Source organism: Buteo buteo, chromosome Z (genome assembly GCF_964188355.1).
Source record: "Buteo buteo chromosome Z, bButBut1.hap1.1, whole genome shotgun sequence".
NCBI classification, from domain to species: domain Eukaryota; kingdom Metazoa; phylum Chordata; class Aves; order Accipitriformes; family Accipitridae; genus Buteo; species Buteo buteo.
In genome coordinates, this window is record NC_134204.1 from 208,676 (window position 1) to 231,154 (window position 22,479).

The window sequence follows — 22,479 nt, forward strand, 5'->3', positions numbered from 1 at the left end:
TTCCCTGTCTCCTCCTCAAATTTAAGACTGACTTTAAGACCAGCTGTTTTTCAAGACTTGTGATCTTGTTTTCAACACAACTTCAGAGATTTCTGAGGTTGCAAGTGCCATAGTTGAGACTAAAATGAAAAATGATGGTTTTAGCAGACAAGAAAGATGACTGTTTTTTCCACCATTCTGTTTACAAATTTTACTAAGTCTTATGTGTCACTGCAACTGAAACCCACTGAATTAAGTGCTACCATTCTGGACTGTAATACTTTGTAATGGTGTAAGTTAACTTCAGCTGTTACCAGGCACCACATCTTAATAAGGCATAAGAAATTCAGCACTGCTAACAGATTTGGTATGCAGAAAACAAGGTAACGCACTGTATTTAAAATACACAGCTAACAAATTATAGCCAGAGGACTGCTGATTCTTAAAAACATGATTTGCAAGGATGACAGTAAATCTTCAGTTATAAAGGTATTCATGAGAAAAGCCACTTCATTTTTTTTCAAAGCATGCATGTGTTCATGTTTTTATGTAAACACACACACACAAATAACCTCTACATCTATTCGAGAAACATACTGGTTCCTACCAGTGAATTCTGAACACAAGAGGTTTGCTTTTATAATGTACTCAGCATTCTCAGCTCCCACCAACTGCAATAATACTTAGAATACTGTAGATAAAGCTCAATACTTATTAGGATAGGACTAACTTACTTCACTATACCCATTATTATTTTGATAAAATGAGCTACTGAATGCAATGCACTGAGATATACCAAAATCAACATTCACATAGAAAAACTGATTTAGCGATTACATCACAGATATACTGAAGACCATAAGAAATATAACATTTTAACATTTGAGAACATTATTCACAGATTACTCTCTTGGAATTATTAACATCTCTCTCTTTCAGCAGTCATCTTGTTATTCTGTGCCTTTTTACAGTATTTTCTCACAGCATATATTGCATGACAAATGGTATCTATGAACGACAAGAGAAGATGCCTACACACCTTGATATGATCCATCATAAGCTGTTTCTGTGCATATAGAAGAGAACAGTCTGGACACTTGAAAACAGACACCTTCTGGTTTTCAATGTGCTGATCAAAGTGGCGATAGAGCAAAGGTTGTAGAGTAAACACAGTGTCACACATAGAGCATTTATATATTATTCTAAAAACAGAAGTACAATAAACAACGTCAGTCATGTTGATGATCTACTTGCAAGAGTCATGATGTTAACTTTTTTTCTCAGCAAAGATCTGACATGTTTAAGCAATCATTTCACACCGCCTGAAAAAAGTTAAACTAATTCAAAACATCCTCCAATTTAAAAATATGGAAGCAGTAGAAAAACCAGAAAAATAGAAAAAAAATCATTAAAAAGTGCAAACAAGAAGCCAGAAAATAACAGCATATGCCAGTTACATGTATAACACCAACATCTGCTTAGGATACTCTGAAATTTAAATGTCTTCAGTTTCTGAACTCACATTACAACTAAAGGACAATATACCTGTTTCAGGTTGCAAAGGCAGTGTGTTTTAGGGCGTGATTGATTTGGTCATAATTGGCAATATACTTCTAGATAAATTTATTTTTGGCAATGTATATGGGTTTGAGCCTCCTGAATTCCAAGCCTAGACTCCGTTAATGCTCTGAAGCTGAAACGTCACGGGATGGCATTTCCCTGTTTTGCAATGACAAGCTGTTACAAATTTGTCTGTCGAAGCAATGTAGAGACAGTACCAAACCACAGCTTCCTCTCTCAGAGCATACATGACTTTTGAAATTAGCGACCTAAATCTCCCATTCTGATAGCCAATATTCTAATCAAAATTGTAACAAAAGCTATTTATGTTTTAGTAGCTATGTAACTGGTGAAGCAATGCATCTATTAATATAATTTCAGAAGTCCTTTAGAAATAGATACACTTATTAACAAGAACTAGGTAAGTACTGGACACTAAAGCATAGTCCCTGAAATGAACATGATAGCTAAAATTCTGTATCACAAAATCCTAAGAACATTATTAAACAATCTGAAAATAGTTGTATTTTTAGCAGATCCTTGTAAAGTGTCTTGTCCAACAGACAAAAAACATAGGAAACCAGAAACGTAATCCTCTGATCTAAATGCTGCAACAACTACTACACGGCAATAGTTTGAAGCTGGTTTCATTTTGCTGATGATTTTATAATGAAAAATATAGTTTAAATTGCATTCTAAGTAATTATTTACTCAATACTTTGCTTGTTGTTTTTGCTTATCTGTATGTTTGATTGTATTAAGAATTATTTTCCTGGCAACTAAAGGTGAGTAACAAGATTAGCTACGCAAACTGCAATCCTTTAATGTATCTGTTAAATAAACAGTAAATAATTCTATTCTTTCAGAAACATCACACTTTTTTAAATTTGGAAAATGAATGGAAGGAAATGACATGTGAAAGAAAAGTAACAAAGAAATTCGCTATAGATCATCAGATGAGAAAGAAATCTAATCCATTAGCCATCAGCAGTGGTAGTATTTCAGAAAAAGTTCAGCTAAAATAAAAGAAACCCAACAACAGATGCTCAGTACAATGACAGGCACTTCCTCTGCGAAAGCAGTCTTCCTAATCCCATCAGTTAGAGAGGTTGATCTCTGTCCTAAAGAATGACTTTCCATTAAAAAAACCCAAACCCAACAAACCCTGCTTGCTAGAATGCTGTATTTTCTCATTATCCACATAAATGTTCCAAGTCCTTTCTATATCCCTCTAAGAAATTATCATCAATAGTACATTGTTCAGGAGCTCTAAAGATCACTGCACAGTGTTTTGAGATGACAAGAACAGGGACATTGCTTCAATGTCCAAGCCATTCAATGCATCCAAATATTTGAAATAATGAAAAATAGTATACTTAATCACATTAACTGTGAAACGTATTATTTTTGTGGTATATCAAGTGGTCCCAGTTTCTCACATAAGCCAAGATAAATCTATTATTTACACAGCATCTTCTGAAGACCTACATACTATGGTACTGCTTCCTGTGGTGAACCCTCTGCATGGGATGATGTGACTCTGCACAAGCACAGCAGAATGCACCTGCTAGCTTCAGTTAGTGACCACGCTGTACTTAGAAAGGGGAGCCCCCTCCCCATCCTCTGACCCCCCACATTACTGTCCAGAAAAGCTTCTTAAACATAATTCAAAACAAGTATTTCAGTCTGACACACTATTACTGATCTATACCCCTTCAGAATCCTAACTTCTTGGATAATTTCCGTATGAAAGGTATTAAAGAGCTTGCCAGAAACAGGAAATGCTTCTTGATAATAACTGGTAAGAAAGAAATCCCAGGTTCCTAAAATGCAGTTTTGCCTTATGTACCTCTCATCAATATAAACCCATATATCTTACTAATAGTTTTAACTTGAGATCGTAAGAGACAGCTTCTGGGGAAAAAAGTCAATGGATCACCACACCAGCCGGTCAGCTGAATTAAGCACAGACAGAAACAGAGAGAACGTGAACCTTCTCCAGGCACAGTGCTGTTACAAGCACTCTCTGTGGGACGCACTGTTTAAGCTCTAAGTGTAGAAAGAGTCAAAGGATTCACTGCGCAAGGAATCATTTCCCTTGGCCACAGAGCACGCAGAGCTACTGAGCATCTAAGCACACTCCACCGTCTTGGTCCCATCTTAGCAGAGCAGCTAGAGATAATTTAAAGCAGTGATTTTACTGTCAGCCCTCTTCACTGCATACAAGAAAAAAACCCCAGAGTTTCGTCAGAAAAGTACTTGCTGCAGTTCTGTAGTGAATCTGCTTGTAACATCACAGGCTAGAGCTGGTAGTAACCACACACATTCCCTAATCCTGGGGCACCAAATATTATTCTTCTGTCCCTTGCATCCTGTCTCTTAAAATACTGTCTTACATCTCCATCAGCAACTTTGTCCAAAAGTCAAGAAGTGTCAAGCCTGATTACTAACTAAGCAGGAAAACAAGCCGAGGCACAAGACTGTCACAGCCTTGTCCCTGGCAGGGTGATTTTCACCCTTCTGGTTCATTGCTCACATACCACTGCTAACATCCAGAATCCCAGCATTTTGGTGCCTGTTGCCGAGCAGTCGATCCCATGGCTAGGTGCTAAAGAGACATGAGTAAAGTTACATGTTCCGGGTTACATTCCAAGATGTAAATAAAGACTGGCACAATTAAAAATAATTCTCTGATTATTTCATGGTGCATATTTCCATTAGAACCGTACCTTGCAAATAAAATTAGATGCAAGAAATTAGAAAACCTGCTTTATCGTCTGTGGAGGAACTAGACAGTGATCTCAGCTGGAATGATTTCAGGTCTGTAGTATATAAATTTATCATTGCAGGGTTACATAATTAATCAAGTAAACTACAATCTACTATATGCTTCAGATTCTTATTGTATCTAAAGTAAGGAACAGAGGACTACAGAATTGCTGAGGTTGGAAGGGAGCTCTTGAGGTCAAGGCCTTGCTCAAACAAGGTCAGCTAGAGCAGGCTGCCCAGGACCATGTCATCCAGTTGGGTTTTGAATGTCTCCACAGACTGAGACTCCACAGCCTTTGGGCAACCTGTTCAGTGTTTGACCACCTGCACAGTAAAAAAGTGACTTTCTGTGTTCAGGTGGAAAGTCCTGTGTTTCAGTTTGTGCCCATTGCCTCTTGTCCTGTCTCTGGGTGCCACAGAGAAGAATCTGGCTCCCTCTTCCTCAAGCCTTCCCATATAGTATTTATACACATCGATAAGGTCCTCCTGAGCCTTCTCCTCTCCAAGCTGAACAGTCCCAGCTCCCTCAGCCTCTCTTCACGTGGGAGATGCTCTCGTCCCTTATTCATCTTCATGTCTCTTTGCTGGACTTGCTCTGGTATGTCCATATCTCTCTTGCACTGGGGACCCAGCTCTGGGTCCAGTACTGCAGCACTGTCCCAGCAGCACTGAGCAGAGGGGAAGCATCACCTCCCTCGACTGGCCAGCAATACTCTTCCCAAGCCCTTAATGACCACATTCCAAGTCATGCAGCACTCGTGAGCACTGACAGGAGAAAGTGAATCTGCTACAAAAAAATCTGACATCTTTCTGAATTTATCACATATAAAAATTGTATCTCTAAGAGCTGAATATTATGTATTTTCTATGTGAGCTAAAAGACTTTACTCTGTTTTCACAGAAGCACAAGAACTACCTGGGAGAGATCCAAATTTCAGACAGGTTTCTGGGAAAAGACTGTACTCTGTTAAATTCATACCAACATACACGATAGTATGAGTTGTGACTATATCCACTTCGAGTATTTCTTTCAGTCACATCAAAAGGATGATTTTCAAGCCTAAGCACATGCAACTGAGTATGCTTGCTTGTTTTGTAATTGGAGTAGTCAGTATTTAACATGTAATAGCTTAAAACCCATCCAAAGCTTATAGGCAGTTATACTTATTCAGGACATAATTTACAACCACATCAATTCAACACGACACTTTAGTAAGGCAGGCAGTTCAACTGCAATCACACCGCCAGGGCAGTTACTCCATAACTGCTCCTGCCCCACAGTACACACCAGAATGGGCATGGTACATGGACTTTTTCACTTTTCAAAAGTCCAGTTAACAAATTCATATTTTATCTTAGAATAAATACAGGTGTTATCTCACAGGAAAATACTTTCATATCACATAAAAGATGTTTAGTGTTTTGAAAGCTTCTGCATCAGAGTACGGTATTTCTCCTTCCCATAATTTTTTTCTCTAAAAAAATGGTACTTGTGGGATAATATACTTTGTACCAATAGTACAGTATATATCCATAATCTGTCTTGATAAACAAGAATTTCTCCAATATCCAAAAAGAGATCAGCCATGAAAAGTATCTTTGTACTGCTCCTATGAAGTTACACTGTTCACTGAAAAAAAAAAAAAATCACATACAAGCTTTGGTTTCCCACAAGAACTGTGGAGCATCTTAGGTATGCTACAGGAGAGAGCTTCACAAAGTTGAAAGACAAGATAGCCATCCATTTCCCTATATTAAAATAATCTAATTTCATCCCACTGAGAATCACTGCTATTAAACTTCATTTTTCATACACCAAATAGTTTACTGTATCTGTTCCCAAACAACCATTTGTAATGTAACTGCAAATCACACAGTTCCAGTAAATGCCAGAGGCACACAGCCATTTACCCAGTGAGCCTAATTCCTGTAAACAAAAAAGTGTGAACCAGTGAAGAGTCCCTCAGGACTGGACTGGTCTCAGCCCACTTACAGGACAGAAGTAATAAATCTCCCCCAGCCACCTCAGTATGCTGACACACCGGGCCTGGTTTTCGGCTGCATCTCTGTGATGCCCAGGGGGACACCGAGGAGTCAGGTTCCATGGCCATGCAGAGTTCAACGATGTCTGCCTACCAGGGGAGGTTTGAAACTCATGTTCAGGGGTCAGACACCTTCTATACACTCAATGAAAACTCGAAAGCTTCACATTTCCAAACACAGAAGGCTATTCTACCCTTCATTTGTTTTAAAATTTTTACTTCAGAAGAACAAAAATTTAACTGAGCTTATGTAGTCATATCTATAGTGTTCTATGACTATATTACATTCCTTCTTTTCAATAATTAATTTGTTCAGTTTTCAAAATGTGCACAAGTCATATGCGACATAGCTGCTAGGTAATACGGTACAGATAAACCAGCAGCAGCAGACTGGTCAAATGTGAATGTATTTCCTCAAATACAACACCACTTGTCAGCTCTACTTGGCACTCGTCAGGCCACACCTGGACCACTGTGTCCAGTTCTGGTCCCCACAGTTCAAGAAAGACATGGACAGCCTGGAGAGGGTCCAAAGGAGGGCGATGAAGACGGTCAAGGGGCTGGAGAACCTGCCCTACAAGGAAAGACTGAAGGACTTGGGTCTCTTCTCTCTGGAGAAGGCTCAGGTGGACCTCATCACAGTGCTCCAGTACTTAAAGGGCAGCTACAGAGAGGACAGAGGGTCTCCCTTCACAAGGAGCCACACGGAGAAGACAAGAGGCAATGGGTACAAATTGCACCAGGAGAGGTTTCATCTTGATACAAGAATTTTTTTACAGTGAGAACAATCATTCACTGGAACAACCTCTCCAGGGACGTGGTGGAGTCCCCATCACTGGAGGCTTTCAAGATGCGACTGGACAGGGTGCTAGATAGCCTTCATCTTGGCTCCCTTTCCCCCAAAAGGCTGAACGCAAAGATCACTCAAGGTCCCTTCCAAGCTGGGCTGTTCTGTGATTTTAACACAGAACGTTACAGCAGATAAACCAGGATTTGAACAATGTCACAAACATTTGATGCCAACTTGACCAAGATATATGAGAAATATCCTCAGAAACCAACTAATTCAAACAACAAAAACATTTCCTTTTAAAATTGCTACTGAGTAGCAGAAATATATGTAGCTAATTCTGAGGAAAACTACCGGTCCTGATAGCTTGAAATAGACCTTACTAAATGGTGAAACAGCAGTCAATGTGGGCATCTGGAGTGTCGGTGGCAACACTGGACTACCTACAGATGCTTGTGAAATGGAAGCAAAGAACTTCAAACACTGCAAAGACTGGGAAAATCCTACTAGTCACTCTGCATGCATTTAAGACAGCATCTTGATTAAAACTGGCAAATTTAAAGAAAATACCACTTCTTCAGAGGAATACTCAACTATGGATTCTATGATTTATTACAATACAATAGTACTTCATAAAATTTTATTTTAGTCTTTTTATAATCAAAATAAATTTGTAAAAGAATACAATTATAAACACATCTATATGGAAAGAAAACTAATGCAAAATACTTAATTCATGAAGTTGATCAGAAACAGTCAGCAGATCCAAGCACAATTCAAGAAATCTTCTGCGCTTTATGTGAAGTATCTTACACAAATGGTGATCTTAATCTTTCCGTTTTCTCTAATGAAAATTATGGGAATCTGAAACAAGTTTTAGATTAAATGTTGGTATTTCAAAGCCTCTCACTGAAGATACCATCCTGAATTAAAACAAGGAGTCATTTGTCAATGGGTGGAAATGTCTTAATTTGGTATCAGACACAGTAAGTTTGTTGCCATTTTGCTTTAATGTAGGTTTAAACACCCTAAAGAATACATCTCCTGTTAATATGTTAGAAGAAACAGTGATAAACCAAATTCTTCTGAAATCTGGTTATTACACTACATGGTACCTTGTTTCTCTCATCTGCCTTCTATTTTCTTGAGTCTGCAAGTTGTTAAAATGTACTAGTGTGCTCTGCACGCTCCAGAGAAATAACATGGAGTTAAATACTTGAATATTTACCCTCAGTACTGCACTTGTACCAACAGAGGAGAAAGGCAGAAGAAAAAGGTCTGCAATGAGAAGGCATCAGGCTAAGGCCGATGAGATTTGAAGCCTAATTTTCACATGCATTGGCACCTGCAGCTCCCACTGGCTTCAGTGGAGGCTTTGAACGTGCAACATCTTTAAAACAAAGACCCTGAAGCCGAGATCTTAATTGTGCCCTGTGTTACCATCTTCAGTAAACCACTGTGTTTGTGCACAACTTTCCTAGCTACAGAACAGAATCAGTTCTGCTTGAATTCAGAAAAAAAGAGATTATGTATTGGAAAAAAAGCTTATGTAAACAGCTCTATAAATGCATCTATTTTGATGTGGAGAGTCAAGGCTGGAAAAGGTTTAAAGGCTGGCGCCTCTCACTTAGTAACACACTGGAATTGCTCTCCTTGAGACATGACCATCTTAGTGAAGCAAAAACGTAGCTTACCACTCCCAAACCTATGGCTTTCATGAAGAAAAAATCTAGTAGACAGAAAGAGAACAGATCCTGCAAGAAGAACACTGCCCGACAAGCGAGCGGCTGCCTGATCAAAAGAACAGGGTACCACAGGTGGCCGTAGCCCGCGAGAATTGCCTGAGGTTAGCCCACAGATTACAACTGCCACTTCTAAAACCATCTCTCACAAAGACCCCCCTGACCACTGTGAACTGATGGCATTGAAAGAATTAATTTCCTGAATTCACCCTGATGACTATCTGTGAGCATGTAACAGAAAACAAATAAAATCACTTTTCCCCACTTTTTCAACCAGATGCTATGAAAATCACTGTGTAAGTCCTGAGGAGTCTTAGCAGTTTTTTCTGGAATCACATTATCTTAATTCACAGTAAAAATGCAGATGAGCTAAGCAGATTAAAAAATATGAACGAGCAACACGCTAGCTGCCCGTCTAAATAATTTTTCTAATTACTATATTACTCTCCTGTAGCGTGCAGCATTTAAAGAACTGCTATTTCTATGTTCATGGAAATTTAACCTTTGCCAAATAAATTGCCAGCTAAAAACTCATGAAAACATTACACAAACTCCACATGTTGCCAACAGGATGACAAACTGTTGGTTGTACAGTATGTGACTTTTAAGATTATAAGCACAGGACAGAATGCAATTTCACAGGTTATTAAAATGTAGGCAAGTGCAGTAGAAGATTAATTTTGCTTACTTTGGTTCGCCTATCTTGATACCCGGGTGTTGTGTATAGGCATGGGAGTGTGTGCTGGGAGCAGATTTAAATGCCATGGGACAGATAGGACACTTGTAAAAGACTTCACAGTGACAACCTTGAATATGAGACTTGAGCGCCGCCACATCAGAGTATACAACATTGCAATGCACGCAGCTGCAAAAAGAGTGGAAAAGAGTCAGTTCAGCCTAGCCCAAAGCAGTACTGAATGAAATGGAATCAACACTGATTTTCAAGCAAGTGGAAGAGATAAACATATATATACACAACTGGATAAAACTATGTTATTCCGTCAATTTAAACAACCCAGTAAGAATCAACATAAACAGAGATTTGCATATCAGAAAGTAAGAAAAAAGAAACTTCCCAAATTTAATTTGAAAATCTAAGAGATATGAAGTCAGAACATGTTATTATGACATTACAACAAAACAGAGAGAAGGGTTAACAGAGGAATAGTCTATTGATTGTAAAAAAGAATGCTTAAATCCTCTGCAAATTTGTGAAGTGATTTTACCAAATGCATTTTTATGACATGCAGTGGATTGTATAAGGTACGCCACAGCAATTTAGAAACTACCACCAAAATGGAAAACCAGTAAGGAAAACATTTTCACCATTTCCCTTGTTTAGATTTAATGAAGACATACTGGTAATGATTTTCTGTACAAGTAATCAAATCAGCACTTGGATTTAAAAACAAAAAAAAGAGTAATTTAAACTCAGGACAACTAAACTGAATCTCTACAATCAGATCAATCTATCAGATTGGAGTTCTGAAAATATTTTTCAAAAACATACTTCTGCTGTGTCGAAAATTTGTGACCTTTCCGCATCTATTCTAAAATGAAATGATTAAAAACATGAATTAATATTAGTACATAAGAATTTCTATACACAATGGTCCCTTTTTGTGCCATACATATCCAGTACTAAATGCTACCAAATAAGTTCAAGAACATAGTGCAATAAGCAATTACAAAATAACCTGTCAAACGAACAAATTTCTTATTGACCACTATTTTGCAATAAGAGTTTTACAATTTAAATATAGAAGGCCTCTACCCTTCCAAAATTTCAATTTTGGCACCTATTATGTAGTATGATTGTTGCCGTATAAACATCAAATTGTTTTTGGATACTGTTTTAATGCCCTGATGATAGCAATAAAGCAGGAAATACAGCTATACATTGCATTCAAGAATCCCATTTTCCTTTTAAAATGTATCACCTTTGAATTTTATGAAATGTCATCCTTTCTTTCTGAGCACTTTATTTACATTCTTAATACTATTAATCAAGTTTATATCTATCTAGTCTCCACTTACCAACGCATTTTCTAAAGTAAATGGTCCTTGTCTTTTTGGGGTCTGTTAAGATCTTCTCTGCTTATACAGAGATGAACATTTCTTCAGAGCGGTACAAAGCATGATCCTCTCATTTACAGATCTACTCCTAAAGTGTCACTTCAAGAGAGCTGGGTTGCATTTCTTGCCTCCCCATCCCATCCTGTCTGGACTGTATTCTCTAGTGATGCGACACAATAAATGATCCTCAGCAATTAAACAGTTCTTAAGGACCAAGCCTTCCTTTCTTGGACTGCTCTAACAGCTTTCTACCAAGCCTTCCTTTCTTGGACTGCTCTAACAGCTTTCTTGTTTTCAATTTGGAAGGATGCAATTAAACTTAAGGTTGAAATTTTCAGCTGATTTAGTTCAGACAACTAGCCTAAATTGCTGAAATCAAACTGAACTCCCTCACAGAGGTCCTTTGGAAAGGCAAGACAGGTTATGCTGTTCCTGAAGCAAATGCACCATGGTGATAAGGAGATGCTGAGGAGTCTAGGAAGGAAGACATTAACTTTCCAGGTACTGCTTTTCTTTGCCTAGGTGTTTTTTGTTTTGTCTCACCATATACAGAAATTCTGACTTAGTGTGACATGAGATGTTTATGATCCATCTTGAAAAGTTTGGTAAATTTAGTTTAGATTCCCAGTGAAGGATTTATGAGTCTTCTGGTGTTACTGGTGCAGGCCAGGAGTCCCTGAGGATGATTCCGTGTACAAACCCAAGAGAGACAGACTACAGGGAAGGAAAATAGAGTGGAGGTAGCAGATGTAAGAAATGTAGGACAAGACAGACTACTGCTTGGGAGAAAAGAATAAAAGAGAAGAACCCAAAGAAATGCAAAGAGCTGAGAGCTATGTCAGGCCATGGATTCAGTCTGAAAACTGCCACAGCAGCTGGCTTGATGCAGTAAAAATGCTTTCTTCCCTTAGTGGAAGATTTCACAGCCATCCTAGTAAATGAACTTGTGGCACCTTAAAGGGGAAGAAGCTGCCTACTGGTAAGATTTTAAATCACCATTCTCCAGTCAGACAGGATGGAAATGTTTCAGGAGTGCTGAGCGAATCTCGGCTGTACGGGTTGCTCTTCTGATCTCTTGCTGTGCTGCTGCCTGCCATTCAGTGAATGTAAAATTCTAGGATAAAACAATCTTTCAAGCCTTTCAAAACTTAACATTTCCATGAAATGCCTCTGATCCCCATTTGCTCAGTGAGTTGCCATTACAGGGAAACTTAAGAATAAAAGGGAAACCGAAGAGTAACAAAGAAGAACCAAAAGACCAGGCTGTTTGAATGGGAAAGGTAATTTTCAAGTGATGTAAAGCTGACGAATCTTGACTTTCCACAGAAAAGAGAGCAACCAGACAGATGCAGTATGCCCATCAGCATCTTGACAATAAATTCTGGCAGTAAATACTGAAAATGACTGTTCTACCAGAGAGAACAATCTAAAATTCACTGTTTTGAAAAAACTCAGAAGATTTTTTTAAGAACCTGAAATTAAGAAAATACATCTGAATTCTCTAGACCTTATAAACTGTGAAGTCCTGAATCTGACATTTTATGGCTGGATGAGATCAGCTAATATTCTGATTTAATAACATACAAAAGAGGATGCCCAAAACAAAGCAGAATCCTAATGTGGTATTTATTCCAAAATTTGTAGTACTAATACCATTGTTGCCATGACAACCTTAAACCCATGAAGCTGTACTCTACAAACAATGCTTATGAAAATGGAAAATTACTTTTAAAAGCATAAATTATACATAAATTGACAACAAAAGTAATCATTATACTGACCGAAAACCAACTCTTCGGGTATAATGCAGGCAGTTCTTAGTGACATGAGTCTGGAAGTGGACAGATCTGCAGATTGCTCCACATTCTGGACACGTGTATGGAGATTTATGCTGATGAATTCTCTGGTGTGATGCAAAACTGCACTGGTTAGGAAGCAGCATCTGGCAGATATTGCATGTCTTCTAAACGATAAACCAAAATAGATGAAACAAAAGGTTTGGTTCAGCTATACGCAACGTCTTGTGTCAAACACTGTAATATATCAAATAAAAGGTTAAATGTTATGGCTGTGATGTGAACCAAAAGAAGTAGGCAACTACTAAATGCAGGCCCTACTGACAAATCTTGTAGGACAGAGCTGGCAGGTATTGCCAACCAGACATCTGGGCATTCTGGGCCATTCTGACACAACAAAGCTCTTTCATGTATCACTGACCATGGGAGATGCATGTTGGTTTCTATAAATTTTACTTAGGTGCCTCACAAAATTATTTTAATAGTGCAAGGGGCCTAAGTACAACTTGAGAATCAAATCTTATGGTTTTAATTCAGTGCACCACATAAAGTAAAAAAAAAACCCCAAACCCACCAAATATACTATCTTCACTTTCTTTAATCCTTGCTCCTGATGAATTCTTATGGTAATATCCATAATACCAATAAAATGGAATGTTATCAGGCAGAAAGTGCACAGATAACTTCAAAATATATTTCTCAGGCTAGAATACATCATCTGCATTATATCAACATAATTGTGCATCTGAGTAAAAACTAGAGATATAGAAAATATTTACAAAGCTCTTCTTTAGAGGGCAATCTTTCTACATGCAGGAGTAACCTACTAAACTAATTATTTTCTTGTATTTTGTTACACAAAAATAATTTAAAAAAATCTTCCAACTACATGTTGACTATACGCCAAATCAGAAACACTGAAATTTTTTGGGTGCTTTGTGCCATTTTGGGGATGAAATGCAAATGATATAACCCAGCTGTAAACTGGCTTCACTTTTGCTCACAGTTGCTTTCCATCACTGGAGGGCACAGAGAGTTAAACCTGTAAAAGCATTCCAGAAAATGTTTCATTTACAATAATATATCTCTCAAATCTCTAAGCAGATACCTGACATCCTGTATGGAGCTATGCTTCTGTTTAACTCTGATCATGAAAGCTGCTTCACTGACTTCAACAGAAACACTCATGGTCTCAAAGTTAAGCACAAATACAAGTCTTTGCAGAACAGGCCTTTTAACTCAACCTCATTTTTTAAGAGTTTGCCTTGTAAGGCTTTTCAAATTATTATTATTTCTTATGACTTAGGACTTATGAATCTCACCAGTGACTTATGAAGATTTAAAAACAAAACCAAGACTCCTTCATGGCATGGGTATTTTTTTAACATGAGATTTGCGTATTTTTAGAAATGCTGTCCATAGGAGTCTTGCATATGTAGTCATGTGTACATTTTGCAAGAATATAGAACAAAGCAAGATCTCCAGAGCTGCATTATAAATTATTTACTAACCTATGTATGAAGAAATCCTGAAATAAAAAAATAAGAAGTAATCCCCTTCCTCATGGTAAAACAGCTTCTTACTAAAACCCAGGCGCTTTACAAAGTCACCCCCTTCTTCCAATTTAGGCAACTCTCCTTTAAAACTCTTTTATAAAACAGTAAGATCCAGATCATATAATAGCAGAATCAAAGCTACCATTGTAGAAGAAATAGTACAGTTATAGAAATAGCTTTCATAGGAGTCTGACTTACTAGTATTAGCATCTATACCAGTAAAAAATCCCCACCCTATTCCCATGTAATCAACAGAAGACAGACACTAACTCCAAAGACGGAAGGCAAAAGCCTTTATAGTCACTGCAAAAAAGGATTACCTTTTTTTTCTAATAGAACACAGTTTAGTATCAAGGTCTGAAGTAACTTAATTGCTTTAGCATTTTTACAATACTACTAATACTCTAAGAACAAGTATATTTTTGTATTACAATCTGTACACTCTATGTTTATTCTTTTTTCCAAAATAGCTTATTCTAAATGCTTTTTTTGAGGCAGCATGCAAATACTTCGATTCTTTTTTAAAAAACAGTAATCTGAAGTAGAAATGTTAGCATGAGACATCTTGTGGTCACACATACAGAAGGAAGAAGTGTATTTTCATATGGTTCACTTTTAATGTTTACTCTGTGAGCATAGTGGCCTGATATGTTTGAAAACAGTGTCCATCCAAACATAGTTCTCAAATGTCCCGACAACAGCAAGATGGCAAAATGCAAAAACATTAAAATAGAGGAAGTAAAGAAAATCTACCATTACTCAAATTCAGGTTCAATATTAACACTACTACCAGCCTAAAAGATTAGTAAGTAGCATGGATACATTTCCTACCCTTGCAGAAGGCTTTGCCCGAGGTTAACTACCTGCGGGGATTTTGAACTATCACCCTGATTAGAGTAAGTCTGAAATTGTGTTCAGACACATATAAATATTCACCCTGAAATGCCAAATATTTGTCCTCAACTGACCAAACAGCTATGGCTGGAACCACCGACTCATGTCCTCAAACAGAACTGGTTTGGGATGCTAACTTTGTCTACAGCTCAGGCTTAAAGGCAAAATCTTAACTAACCACAACTCTTATTTAAAATGTGCTTGCCACATTTACTTGGCTTCAGTACCATTCCTAGTCTATCTTTTACCATTTATGTATTAATAAGCAGCAGTGTAATACTGAAGACTCTGAAGTATTTGATTATGTACAAAAACAGCAAAACACTTCTTACTCAAATAACAGAAACATATGGGGTTTTCATAGTCCTTCCAAAGCCTTTCATCTGCAGCACTACAAAAGGAAGCCGGGATGCTACGCCACAGAGCCATACAACATAAGCGTATCTCCCCGATATTGCAACAAGCAGCCTGCAAGATTCACCTGTAATGCTAGTAACTCAGACTGACACAAAATACTAATAATGCTGTTTGTCAAGGCCACTGGTTTGCTATTTTGATGAGTACAGTAAAATGTTTAATTCTAACTAATTACAGTAGAACAAGAAGAATCTACTGTGAAATTCTGAAATTCAGCATGTTTGCTTACCATTTTATTTTGGGCTTAAGGTGGCATTAACTTCCAGTTCTCTCATTCCAACCCATACCAAAATAAAACACAGTTTGTGAAAATCATCACCTGCCTGCATTTAAAGTCAAAGTTTCAGAAAAAAAAGGGTTAGAAGAAAAAATGGTGGAGGTGGAAAATAAAGATATACAAGAACTATGAGTATGAAGGGAAATGAGCTATGTAGTTTCCATGGGAGCTACACACTTATATCTGTAAATACGATGAACATTAACATTAATTAGCCCAGGTTTGCTACTTTTTTTTTTTTTTTCCCAGTAAGTAGATGAGGGTTTCATTCAGCCAGGAAACCTGTCAGTGAGTGGTCCCATTCCCTTTAACAGGAATATTAATGGAAGTAAAATGTTACAGAAAGGTAACAACTTTATAGGGAACATCTTTTAATTGCTAGGGCTGGTTTACTATTGTTTATTTCAAAAGAAACGATCTACCTTCATAACAGGAGTTTAATAAGAACAAGAAGTAACAGCTACTTACTGCTTAGAACAGTATACATAGAACAGTATACAATTTCCATTTCAAGAGCAATTAGGTGGGCACTAGAAAAAACAGTAAGCTGCAAATAATAACTTTTTTCCTACTATTTGTTTGCAAAATCCAAATGTTTGGTTTTTTCTTTCTTCCTTCCTTCCAAAGTGAAAATATCAATTTAATCTAACTTTCCTGTATTCTCCCCCCCCCATAATAATGGTAGTTTTACAACAAAAAGCCAGTGCCAAGCACTAAGAAGGAAAACAGAAGTCAGAGTTATTTCTCATCCAAGCTTTTCAAGGGGTAACATATAATGAAAAAGTACCAAAATGTTTATTAATAAATGCCTATACAGAGTCTTTCTTCAGCAAACACTACCCTTGCAGCAATGCTTGGGACAAAAAATGGACAAAAAGATAACTTATCAAGAAAGCAGGATGCACTGCTCTCACTAAAGCAACTGTTCAGTTAAACAGTTTCTACACTGGGCATTTCAGCATAGCTACAACACTAAATTATGTAATAAAACACAACGTTAAAAAAAACAGCACAGAACTGAAAACTCCTGCTTGATATATGAAAAGGACTAAGAAAAATATGAAGTTAACTTTTAAAAGGATATTTCAACATAGAACATTTAAAACTACATTTATTAAGAGTATTCTTTTAAAATGGAACAACATGAAAATAGCTTCTTTTCCCCCAGTGCTTTGCACCAACAAGGCTTCTTTTTTTTTTTTTTTTTTAAAAAAAACCTGGAAATCCATGGCCTAGTAAGGAGATATTAAGGCCTTGTCCATACATCAGCTCTTAAAAGAGAGCAAGTTTCCAACAGAAGACACAAACACATTGATAGGTAGTAGGCAACACTGATTGCTTTCTGTACCTTCATGAGCTTTCCTCCCTGAACAGCATTATCTGTGTACCCATACTTATCCTTCCACCTAACTGCAGTTATATTTTGACATTCTATGAAGATCTCAGTTGCTTTCCTGTAGTAAATCACCAGGGTAAACAGTATCTAACAGGACATGCATAGAGAGCAAACTCAGCAGCAACAGGGCAAAAGCACCAGACAGAGGTAGCAGAAAAGGGCAAAAGGTGTTTCTACAAATCTGTTTAGTTTACCTGTCCATACAGAAAGCGAGTACATCACTTCATCTTTGTTCTCTATTTTTTTTTCATTTTATCCTTACCTCATCCTCCCAACCTATTCTCAGTATATTTGTCTGTCTCTCATCCACTTGCTTTATCTTGGCGCCTTCTTAATTGCTTGATTTTATAGTACCAAGAACAACAGGGTTTTCACAAGGACTACTGGATCTTATCACACCAAATGATACCTAATGGACCTATTATGGAAAAAAAAATAAATCTAACACCAATAAGCACCAGCAAAGCAGTTAGCTAAAGAACAACTACCAAGTATTAAGTAACTCAAGCTGGTGCTGAATATACTCATGGTCAGCCATCAGAGACTGTTCGAAACTGCAGAAAGATCTAAGGACGGAATACATACTGCTAACTTCTTTCTGATAAAACGCTTGAACACACTCGCTTTACATAGGCATATCTGTAGTATCTTACAAATAGAAATTCACCCACATGGCATTTCACTGTGAATCCAGGCAATTTCAGCCCAAGTCCGCTAGCCAGCTAGTAAAGTAGGAGCTGAGGTGGAGCCACGTAATCCATATAGTCAAGATTATTTCCACATTCAAATCTCTTGACATTACTACCTGTAGTGGTGGGTGCAGTTTAACTGCTTCATGGCCACAGAACAGGTCTTAAGTTTAGTAAATGGATTCTGACAGGAACCTGTCTGCACTTCTATGACTAATGGATTTTTTCCTACCTGCAGGACTTAAAAACCTTTTTTCTGTACAATGCTGTGTAATTCCCAGGAATATTCCTGGGGTGCTTCTTCTTACCAGTCTGAGCATGTTTGCAGGTTTTCAGGTTCCCACATAGCAAGAATCTGCAACACCAAGCTCTACTGAATGCTTTGAAACACACCAGAATCCCTTTTAATTGGCACGCCCCAACAGAAATCCAACTGTATCATTTAATTAACAATCTTAACTCTTATAGGATTATAAAATACATCGCACACTGATTAATATTAACTTTTATTGAATGACGTGTTTCTTTCAGATTAGGCCACATACATTAGTAAAGAATTTTAAAATGGTTTGTAAGTTTAACTCACAAGCAATCGTAAGAGGAAAGGAAAGCCAACACAAGTAAACAAATGGTCACACAGCAAGAAATGCATGCTAGTGAACACGACTTTTCACTTCTGTTTAAGAAAGACTTGAAGAAAACAGCATGCATATCCTTTTAGTAGAATCAGTGTGCCATTTATTCATTGCCTAGAGTGCCTGTAGATAAGAGGAATGCCTAGCTCACTTATGGTGCTATATGAAAATAATAAAAACTGACAACAAATCAGGAATGAGTCACTTAAAACTATCATTCAGATTGAATAGGTGGGCTGTTAATGAGGGTGCCAATTAAGTGGATTCCACAGGATACTCAAATTCCAAAGCACAGAAAGAATCATTAATAATTCTTAGTAAAGTCCATTATTAATTTCAGTATTAAACTGTTCAGCTGTAAGAAAGCTAATGCTAAATTTTAGCAAAAATATACAGTGTAAATTTCAGACTTCAGGGCCTAAAGAAATTCTAAGAAAACTCTTATTTAAAAAATGTTGACATTCACTATGTAAGTGCTTGTACGATTTTTGTGGTTTTCATTTATACTTTTAATCATGGAGGTTCAGATAATTAACAGCTAAATGAAAGTAAAAACATATCCAAAGTCTCCTAGGCTTATAGATGAAACATTGGAATTTAAACATATGATACTCTACTTGTCCACTTGTGTCTGCAGCCTGCTGGAAATGAGTTGCAAGAGATGTCTCATCTTGGAAAACTTCATTACACTCCAAGCACTTTAGACTATGTCTACAGAGTTTCGATGGATCTTCATCTAGTGGCATAGCTGGAATGACAGGTGTACTTGCTGGGGCTGATATTACTGTCCCAGTTATGCCAGACTGTATCTTTGTTACAGTATGTGTGCCAACTCCCACAGGGCTTTGAAGCATAGATGTAGCAGTATTGCTTGAAGGAGATGCTATCATTTGATCTGCTGGGACTGGTTTTAAAATCAGGTGTGAACATTGCATTACAACTCCTTTTTCCTTGTGTCCACGAGCATGGGAAAGAAGACTGCATTTATTGTAGAAAACTAAATTCTTTGTACAATGATTACATGTCACTTCAATTCGCACGCTCCTCCTGTCATAATGCTGAGTCAGGCTCTTCTCAAGAGCAAATGAGTCGCCACACTCCAAACACTTGTAACCTCGTGTTGGTAACGTTATTCCGGCATTGGCAGGGGGACTAAGGTTTGGGATGTAAACTGGTACGGGATTGACACTACTCAGCACCTTATTGAATGCTTCCACTACAGAACTTTGTAGAGATGACACCACCTGGACTCGAGACACTTTTTTAGAAGGCTGTGAGGCTGCTGCAGAAATTATTGCCTGCTTTATTTGTTGCTGAGGTTTCGTTAGCACTTGGCGGAGTTCAGAGGTGGTTTGAGCACCTTGAGGCAGAAGATTAAGGTTGGCAAGATGGACTGTCTTTGGCACAAGTTTAGCACTGGCAAGGCTTGATGCTGGCACCACAACAGTCTGCTGTTGTATAGCATTGGCAGCTTTTATAATGGCGCTACTGGCACTCTGCACTGAAGCAGCAGATATTACAGTGGCTTTCACTGTAGTATTGTTAGCAAGCTTCAAATTAATAACTTGTGAACCTGCTGTTTTAACTGCTGAAACAGGGAGAAAGGCAGTAGCCACAGGTTTGATAGTGACCTGTTTTGGTGCAAGTTCTGCAGATGCAACTGCATTGGTGACAACTGTGGACTGGAGAGGAGCTCTAGGAGGAGAGGAAAGAACAGCAGCAGAAGTTGGCGAGGACAGGAGAGATGTCATGGAAGTTACCATAGAAGCAGTCTGCTCTGGCTTTTTACCAGAGTCCAAATCAACTTCTGGCAACACTCTAGTAACAGTTCTCTTGATCTCCCCAGAAGAAGTCTTGATGGTTTTTATGCGAACTTTAGGAATTGCTGGTGTTGACCCTGCAGGAGAAGATGGAGACCCTTTGCTACTGTTTTCACTTGATACACTTCTGGGACTATCAGGTGGTTTGATAGATGGCTTTTTAGCACCATCAATGAGACTCTGAGATTCAGGTGATTTTTCAATAGCCTGGGGACTTTCACCCATGTCTTTTGGTAATGGAGAAGATTCTCCTGAATTAGACTGTAAATCTTTACCAGTATCTGTAGCTGCCTTTTTAGCACTCAGTGCTGCAATTGCAGCAATGCATGAAGAAAGCTTTGCTGATGACTTTGCTTTCGACTGTGAAATGCTGGCAAGATTCGTTTCACTTTTTTCAGTACTCAGTTTTCCATCAAGTACCCTGTTTTCAAGAAGCTTTTCAGAATTGTCTTTTAGCAATTTGTCCTCTGTTTTTCGAGCTTTAAAAGGCTCATAGACACTTAAATTCATGGAGTTTGTCTCTGTCTCTCGTTTAGCAACTTTATTTTTATCTATACTACTTGAAACTGGGATTCCAGATTTAATCAAGTTCTCCCCTCCAAGTGCCTTTAGTTTGTCATATTCCTGCTGAGATACAGATCCTGCCAAGACATTTGCTCTGAAATTTGCACGCATCTCCTCCTTATCTGGGGGGTCATCCACTTCAATTTTTTCATCATCATCAAATTCTTCAGCACTTGATATCGGGCTAAACTGGTTGAAAGCCGAATCCTTCAGTGTAGTCTCAGAAGCTGACCCATCATCTTTAAGTGACTTCCCTTCATCTTTACTGTAACTATCAAGAGCTGCTGACGTTAAAAAGCCATTATGCAAGCCATTGCCTGTGGAATGGTGGCCATCCTTGTCCACTCCTTCGGAAGAATCAATAGTACGCACATTTTTCACAATGACACTCACACCAACATCAGATGATGATGGGGCATGAGAATCTTCATCTGTGTGAGCATTTTGTTTTATGTGGCTTTCATGGTCATCATGTCCAGATTCAATAGCTGCTTTTGGATCGACCATGTCTGGTATGTCAAAGGCTGCAAGAAGGTCATCGAAATCTGGGGTCTTCATATCCCCCATGGTCATGTATTTGATTGTAAGCAAATCTGTAAAATAAGCAGAAAGTCATCATCTCAGTATTTTAAGCTCTAATAGCACAGCCTTACACAAAATAAGCTATGTTCACATATGCCATGCAAAAAGGTGCTACTTCACTTCTGAAGTAGTATTTTCAGAAATTACACATTCCAGAACAGTCTTCCACTGCAAGTGTACAGACAAATTATTACACCAAGAGCTACAGTAATACATCAACTTCACAGACTGTGACCTAGTCATTTCATTCTAGGCATAAAATTCTCTTCAGTGACTTTCTTCCTGTCCCCTCCCCTACACGCCCTCCTACCCTCTCCCACATACACTATGATTATAACAAGATACCTAGACTTTCACGAAAGTAACGTGAGGCACTTGCAATTCCTTCTAAGTCTAGATTTTCCTTGACATTTGCATTATCAACCTGATGAGTCATCTTGAAGATGGTAACAAATGTGTTTCTACTAACAGTTTAAGACTGTTGCACTGCTTACTATAAATTAAATTGCTTTATAAGAATTAGGGAATAAGTGTCTCCCGGTGTTCACAACGCTTTTTTTTCAGCAACTCTAATGAAGGATCTGCTGTATCTACACTACTCCTGGCAGGTGTCTCACCTACTTTAAAGACCACCCATAACAGAGATTCTACAACCTCAAATGTAATTTGTTCCAGTCATTCACAATTTTCACTGTTACATGTTTCCTACTACATAATCTCAATCTTCCTTGATGCAAACTGAATGAACTACATGTGGTTCTATTCACCTATCCTCTTTGTAACAGCACTTTACTCCCTTCAAACTTTTCCTTTTTAGGCTAACCAACATCAATTCTTTAGGGTTTTCTTTCCCCTCACAGATAACATTTTCCAGATCCTGTTCTTTTTGTTCACC

General features: G+C 37.9%; 1 protein-coding gene across 15 annotated transcripts in view; it reads right to left on the bottom strand.

Annotated features, from left to right (window-relative positions):
• Nucleotides 1-22,479, bottom strand: part of ZNF532 (zinc finger protein 532) — a 50,440-nt gene that overhangs the window by 13,688 nt on the left and 14,273 nt on the right. For 14 of the 15 annotated variants that reach the window (XM_075020791.1, XM_075020802.1, XM_075020789.1 and 11 more), the window contains 4 exons: nt 19,236-21,595; nt 12,740-12,921; nt 9,571-9,747; nt 1,019-1,181 (listed from right to left, as the gene is read on the bottom strand). In XM_075020791.1, the coding sequence (XP_074876892.1) occupies nt 1,019-1,181; nt 9,571-9,747; nt 12,740-12,921; nt 19,236-21,575 (2,862 nt within the window). In that variant the 5' untranslated portion in view covers nt 21,576-21,595. The remainder of the gene's footprint in view (nt 1-1,018; nt 1,182-9,570; nt 9,748-12,739; nt 12,922-19,235; nt 21,596-22,479) is intronic. The other variant, XM_075020804.1, reaches the window with a different exon arrangement.